Raw genomic sequence first — 7781 nt, forward strand, 5'->3', positions numbered from 1 at the left:
TCAGGTCTAATAATTAACTGTAACAGAATCCCCATACACTACCATTCAGATTGTGTAGCTAATAAGTGCCATACCTTAAAGAAAACATAAATAGCTTGTTATAATTTCACAAGTAATCATCAAGGGATACCTAATGGCAGAGAAAATACAACATAAAACAGCACACACTATTGTTTTGCCGATCTTTTCACCCACATCTTTATGTATGAAGCTGAATTACTTATCTATGCCTCTTTTTCTTCTCATAAGCTAGTCGCCTTTCCTCCACCTTTAAACACTAACCTCAAACACTGATCTCAAGTGAGTACGCTGCAGCATTTCTTTACTCAAGCCAGTTTTGCTCTTCCTCAATTCCACTAAAATATATTTTCTCTCCAGAGATTTCTTTTGGCTCCATATGGAAACATACATTCATGGGTAAGGCAACCATCATGTTATCCAGAGAGGCCAAGATGTGCAGTAGTATTTAAGAAACCACTCAGACTTTACTGAGACAAGCAGTGTGATGCAGTGGTTAAGGCTTTAGACTTTAAACGGCCGAGGTTATGGGTTTATATCCTGTTGCTGATATTTTGTGACGATGAGTAAGTCATGTCCTCCATTTGGAAAAAAAAAAACAAAACAAAAGAAATGTAACCAGTTGTATCTCAAATATTGTAAGTCACCCAAATAAGTATAACAATTAGTTTATCAAGACTGGGAGCATGAGATGTGAGATTTTTGAGTTGCTAAATTTCCACCTTGGGACAAATAAAATGCTATCTATCTAATTACTCATCTAAATATAATCCCACAGTGCATGAAAGACTTACATACCAGAAATCACAGGCGTTTAATGTAACCTCTAGAATATTTGTTAGAAAACTGAGCTCCGACTAGATTATTGGGCTCTCATTGTGTCAAAGGAGTTCTGACATCATTAAAGTGGTGTCATCCCATCCATAACTATTTTATGTATTACTAACAAAGTCAATGTTGAGACAATGTTAAAGAAAGTTCCAGAGAAAATTCATTATTCTTCCAATCAGTAATTTCTATCCAGCTTGTCCAGGTCAGCATTTGGTGAAAGACAGGAGCCAACTCTGGACCATGCATCTGCTCATCTCAGAATGTCTAACCAGTTCAACTATATTTTGTACAGCACCTTTCTTGGTGAAACAACCTTTAAAGCAAATTGCTTCAACACAACATAAATTTAGGAAAATAATAATTGCTAACATAGGGTCACAGGTATGCTGAATGGCTTTTGGGCCATGAAGTGACTGAATTTAAAATAGGACTTTTTCATTCTCTTTCTTACTACCATATCAGTTTGCCAAATATTTCTGCGGCATCATTGTCAAAATGGATTTCAGATCTTCATGTTGCTCTACCTGTAAATTCCATTCTATCAAAATATGGAGAAAGCTCAATGGACAGGATATATCAAATAAATTAACCTTCATATATTTTAAAGTTTAGTTTACATTATCACAAAAAGAAATGCTATGAAACTTTTCCTTACCTGTTCCTCCAACTCAGCAAATTGTTCAACACATAATTCATCAGTGCTACGTCCGCAGATGTCTGACTCGCACTGACTCCTAGGTGCCTGCTCCACTAAAATTTGTGAATCCTGCAAATCAGCTTCCACTTTGGTTACAGATAAAGGATCACACCTATTTAAGGCTGCTGAAAGTCTTTCAGGAATTGCATCCATTTTTGAATACTGACAGAGAGGACCTGGCGATGCTTGATGGCTCAGACCTGACTTCACAGTCCGTAAGTAAGGCTCTCCTGTTATTGAAGAAACTGGTTCAGATATACCACTCTCCAAATTAGAGAAATGCAAATTAAGGCTGCGAGTAGCTGCTGCAGGACGGTGGGATCTGGGGGTCCCCAAAGGGACTGCTCCTGCTGGTGAGAAAGAGTGAGAAGGATTCCTCCATTTTCTAGCTGTTTGTGCTATGTTACTAAAAAACTTAAATAGTCCTCCAAAGTGGCCACCTTTACTCTCCGTCCGTGAATCTCTTTGTGAGGAACAGGCTTCTGCTGCACAGTCAAGCTCGGCAGAAGGGCAGTCTGAGTCTATAGTCCTGTTCAGTGTTTCAAACTCAAAATCAAACTTTGGCTCTGAAAACTTAGAATTTACTCGTCCAATGAATGAAAACTTTCGAAAGTAGCTCCAGACATCTGCTCCTTTAGTACGCTTTGCTGCCTGGGGACATTGCTTCTGGGGATGCTCTTCATTTTCTGGTAGCTTCCTGCCAGTAGTAAACTTCTCCAGGGCATGGACACCATTTTGCTCTGAGTAGATGTCCTGAAGCCAGTCATCATTACCAGTTTCTGAAAAGTCAGACAAGTCCACAGCTTCAAATGAAGTATCAAAGTCATTTATGTGGCCACTGTAGGAATGGCGAAAATGTTTGTTTTTACTCAAAACCCTGTCCACTGAGCCGTCCCTCTGCCTCAGTGCTCCTTCTTCAGTATCCTTCAGAGCTTCATTAATTGAGCCGTCTGGAAGATTGTTTCCTCTGAGTCGAAACACTGAAGAAGACTTCAATTTCCTAAGCGAGCGCACTTTGTCCACAAATGATATTTTAGGAACTGAAGATTCCCCCAGAAGAATCATAGAATGTGGCCTCCTCTCAAAGGCTGCTGATGTTTTTCTCCGGTTCAGAATCCTCCAAATGCCTGTGTTTTTGCTCCTCTTTTGAAAGTGCTCAGTTTCCCTGCGAAGCTCTGGACCTCCAGCAGAGGAGCAATACAGTTCAGCCTCACAAACCTTCATTGTGCCAGTAGATGTCTCTGTCTCTGCAGAGGCATTAAAAACTTTGTTGATGAACCCATTTTGGTTTGGGCTTGCAGCACCAGGATTTCCATCCATCATGCCATTATCAACAGTGCCTCCTGAAAAATAGGAGGATCTTTTTTCTTCAGACACCTATAATCCAAAATGCAAATATTAGAAAACATTCAGATAAAGAGGGAAAAGTTCACATGAATGAAATTGTAGTTCAAAGTAGTCAGCTCTTGTCCCTGCCACATAGACATATTAACATTCTTTGTCCAAACCTGACCTCAGTTCCTCTGCAGAAATGATTAATCGATTGTCATATCTTAGATTCACCAGCTTCTACTTTAGATTGTCCTGACATCTAAAAAGTACTTTGAAACAGAGCATTGTCATTTACAGTATCTTACTCTTCGTTTAATCTTTTTCACCTCAGTATTATGGTTCTTCTACGGAAGTCTAACTTAACTTAATTTTAAAAAAGGGTCATATTGAAGATTATAATAGACCCATTTTTTCCATTTTATGATCAGTGTACTTTTTTACTATGTGGTCTCGCAACAGCCTGACCTCACCTGATCTTTATTATGGTCCGTGCATAATATGTATTTTCCGGCAAAACTTTACTTAAGAGTGCCCAGCCTTGAATCCAAAATACCACATGCTCAACTGAAAGAATCCTAACCCACCTCTTTTAAGTCAGTGGGTAACTGGTGTGTAACACTCACCTAAAGGATTATTAGGAACACCATAGTAATATGGTGTTTGACCGCCTTTCGCCTTCAGAACTGCCTTAATTCTACGTGGCATTGATTCAACAAGGTGCTGAAAGCATTCTTTAGAAATGTTGGCCCATATTGATAGGATAGCATCTTGCAGTTGATGGAGATTTGTGGGATGCACATCCAGGGCACGAAGCTCCCGTTCCACCACATCCCAAAGATGCTCTATTGGGTTGAGATCTGGTGACTGTGGGGGCCATTTTAGTACAGTGAACTCATTGTCATGTTCAAGAAACCAATTTGAAATGATTCGAGCTTTGTGACATGGTGCATTATCCTGCTGGAAGTAGCCATCAGAGGATGGGTACATGGTGGTCATGAAGGGATGGACATAGTCAGAAATAATGCACAGGTAGCCCGTGGCATTTAAACGATGCCCAATTGGCACTAAGGGGCCTAAAGTGTGCCAAGAAAACATCCCCCACACCATTACACCACCACCACCAGCCTGCACAGTGGTAACAAGGCATGATGGATCCATGTTCTCATTCTGTTTACGCCAAATTCTGACTCTACCATTTGAATGTCTCAACAGAAATCGAGACTCATCAGACCAGGCAACATTTTTCCAGTCTTCAACTGTCCAATTTTGGTGAGCTCGTGCAAATTGTAGCCTCTTTTTCCTATTCGTAGTGGAGATGAGTGGTACCCGGTGAGGTCTTCTGCTGTCGTAGCCCATCTGCCTCAAGGTTGTGCGTGTTGTGGCTTCACAAATGCTTTGCTGCATACCTCGGTTGTAATGAGTGGTTATTTCAGTCAAAGTTGCTCTTCTATCAGCTTGAATCAGTCGGCCCATTCTCCTCTGACCTCTAGTATCAACAAGGCATTTTCGCCCACAGGACTGCCGCATACTGGATGTTTTTCCCTTTTCACACCATTCTTTGTAAACCCTAGAAATGGTTGTGTGTGAAAATCCCAGTAACTGAGCAGATTGTGAAATACTCAGACCGGCCCGTCTGGCACCAACAACCATGCCATGCTCAAAATTGCTTAAATCACCTTTCTTTCCCATTCTGACATTCATTTGGAGTTCAGGAGATTGTCTTAACCAGGACCACACCCCTAAATGCATTGAAGCAACTGCCATGTGATTGGTTGATTAGATAATTGCATTAATGAGAAATTGAACAGGTGTTCCTAATAATCCTTTAGGTGAGTGTATACTGTTTGAAATTGGAAAAAATCAAATCCTCACTTAGATGATCTGTTCAAAACTTTTTTAAAACCTGGCAGGACGTAATCAATAACATTTCAGAATAAGCATTTGTATTTGGGTAAAAGACTCTATTCTCTCTTTACTACTCTTAACAGTTTTGCTCTGGTTGTTGGCCTTCCTCTCTTTCTCATGGGTAGAGGATGATTTGATTATTGATTTTAGTTTTGTTAAGTTTGACTTGATTGTATGGAATGTTATATACTTTTAATAAATTCAATAAAAAATACCCCATTCCAAGTCACTACAGTAATGCAAATGCGCAAACTTTTCTTTGTATCCTTCTTTGGATTTCTAAAAACAGAAGTCTCTATATAAACCTCAGATCTCCAACCAAATAAGGCAGTCGATTGTAAATGAATTTGTCAAGACACTCTGGTTTAATTGCACTGTCCAGATAGTCAGAATGTATCCAAAAGGTTACTACTAACAAAAATAAATTACAAGAGTGATGTTCAGCAGCAGCACCAGATGAGAGCATCTGTGTACACCGTATGTGTCAGAGGTCAAAGCTGCAGCACTTCTCTGTCTACCTCTTTCTCTTGAACTCTCACTTACTCTTTCTCATCTTAGCAGATGTGTTCAGAGATCAGCAATGATATGATAACAGACCCTGAAGCGAAGTTGAATAATTACCCAGGATTCCTAGGATTCATAGCAAATCCTCGGTGAGTCTCTAAGAGCCTCCGGGCTCAAAAGGCTATCAGTGAATAAACGGTTTGCCTTTTGTGTGCAGCTGTGTCCAAACATCACAAGTATTTCAAAAATGTCATGGCCAGTGGAATCCCTGCATACACCTAGCAAGTTGACTTTTATCACTTTGAGACCATGTGATTTACAGTTTTGTGTCTTGTATAAGAGCAGGAATCTCTAGTAAAACACATCCTGAATAACATGTTGGGACACAACAGATTGCAAGCTGAGACCAGTAAGAGAGGAAAGTATCAGCCTTGCATTTTGAGCATAAAGATGCAAAGATTCCTGTTTACAGGGAAATATAGTCTGTTCTAGCCCATGTTGAGCTGCAAACAGATTGAAATTGCTGGACATTTTTCCAGTAGAGCTGCATATTGAACTAGGTACAGATATGGCTTGACTCATATTTTTCTAGGTATTGATGGATGGGTGTTACTAGCCTAAACGTGAAAAGCTGGATCCATTTTCAGACTAGACTGATGATGTGCTGGCAAAACGTAAAAAAAAAAAAACGTAAGCAAAATAGGCCTGAGCCATCCTGGCATGGGCATGATTAGCTGGATATTAACCAACAGAAGAACATTAAGTTCTAACTAAATCTCTAAGTGTTTTAAATATCTGGGTGTTTTACTTGAAAACCAGGCTGTATTATACAATTAACAGATCAACAGCTGCTGGACTTGCAGATCCACACGCTACAGGGAGGATGTTTGTGTGACAGGAAAAAAGAGAGGAGTATGAGCTTCCGTGTTCGACCAAGCTGAAGAACAATAGAATCAAGGGAGCAGGAAGAGATTTCATACAATAGCAAAAGCCTTGCATTTTGGTTTCTTGTGAAATATAGCTGCGTTTCTAGGGATGGCTTAGGGCAGATCCACAGTATCTTAATACTGGTTTACAAAAAGTGCTCAGAGAACCCAAGTGTTTTGTGAAACACACTGTTAATCATTGGCATTATGCTGATAATTTGAGGATCTGTTTTAAAATAGTTATGGAGCTCTAAGAAGAAAAAATACACCTTCATAGTCTGGTTAAGAAGTTTTTTTTTCTTTTGGGTTCTGATTGAGGTGAACCTTTGAAGGAAAATGAACAAATACAAGAGATTTTTCAAACTTTGGTGCCATGCTTCTGTGGCATGGGAACTGACCTGGCACCAGACGCAATGTCAGCAGATTCAGCCTTTATACCACAGGCAATACTGCTTCACTGAAAGTTAACAATGAAAAATATAATTATAGCAATGAGGAATCTTAATCGAGAACTAACATGAAGCTTCCACAAAGTGCTCTTAGGCCAAAGGTTTAGAAACTTGCTTAAGTACTGTGTATAAAACACTTTTATTTATAAATAAACAAAGTTGTACTTAAAGACAGAGAAGAGAAACATTCTTAATAAGTACAATAGAATTTACATAAATCAATGTTTTTTTAGTGATGATTTGTTAATTAAAGATTAGTAAAGATGTAATAATTAAATATAAATCAGAATATCAGAAGCTAAACAAAGCCAAGTTATTACTGGGAATTTCTTGTAAATTGTTACATTCCTGCTTTAGAGAGTTATTACCTGATTTTTGCATTAGCTTTAAATTTTTATATTTCAATATCTTTGCATATGATTTCATACATTTAAAATAATACTTATCATATTTAAATCAAATATGTCTACTCTACTAAACATTACATTTATTATTAACATGACAACAGTCAAAACCTATGTTAATAAACTTGTACAGTACTACTTCTTCCCATTATCTAAAATCCTCTCAATATAAACCAAATTGTCTCCAGCTGTAATAACGATCTATCTTTCTAACCCAATTATCCAGGGCTGGGTGACAATGCCAATGTAGCCCATCCTGACAATCACTGGGGGCAAAGCAGAAACAATCCCTGAAAAGTGAACCAGTCCATTGCAAGCTAGCAAACCTTTAAATTAAACCACGAAATTTGACTGTCGCCCATATTTTTGTTATTTATCAGTAAAACCACTAACTTCTTAAAATCTTCGCTGTTAAAGCATATGAACTGATAAAATCTTTGTATTGCAGAATTTCACCAACTTTACTATTAAGTCTCATAATTATCTGTTGTCTCCTATATTTATTATTACATCATTATAAAATCTTAATTAAAAAAGCATAAATCTACAATATAATCATGTAACATTTTATAATTATATTTAATAAATTACATTTATCTAATATTTATATCATCACAGTTTTTTCTACTGTGTAAAATTTAACTATTTAATTACAAACATCCCTCATTTTTCATTATTAAAGCACATATTTTCCTAATGTGTTAACTAACATATT

General features: G+C 38.0%; 1 protein-coding gene across 3 annotated transcripts in view; it reads right to left on the minus strand.

Moving 5' to 3' along the window:
• The window catches only part of arhgef9a (Cdc42 guanine nucleotide exchange factor (GEF) 9a), a 147888-nt gene extending 144968 nt beyond the window's left edge, over positions 1-2920 (minus strand). For all 3 annotated transcript variants that reach the window (XM_039766324.1, XM_039766322.1, XM_039766321.1), the window contains exon 1: positions 1505-2920. In XM_039766324.1, the coding sequence (XP_039622258.1) occupies positions 1505-2869 (1365 nt within the window). In that variant the 5' untranslated portion in view covers positions 2870-2920. The remainder of the gene's footprint in view (positions 1-1504) is intronic.
• Positions 2921-7781: the final 4861 nt, after the last annotated feature.

The sequence above is a fragment of the Polypterus senegalus genome, chromosome 10 (assembly GCF_016835505.1).
Source record: "Polypterus senegalus isolate Bchr_013 chromosome 10, ASM1683550v1, whole genome shotgun sequence".
Taxonomy (NCBI): domain Eukaryota; kingdom Metazoa; phylum Chordata; class Cladistia; order Polypteriformes; family Polypteridae; genus Polypterus; species Polypterus senegalus.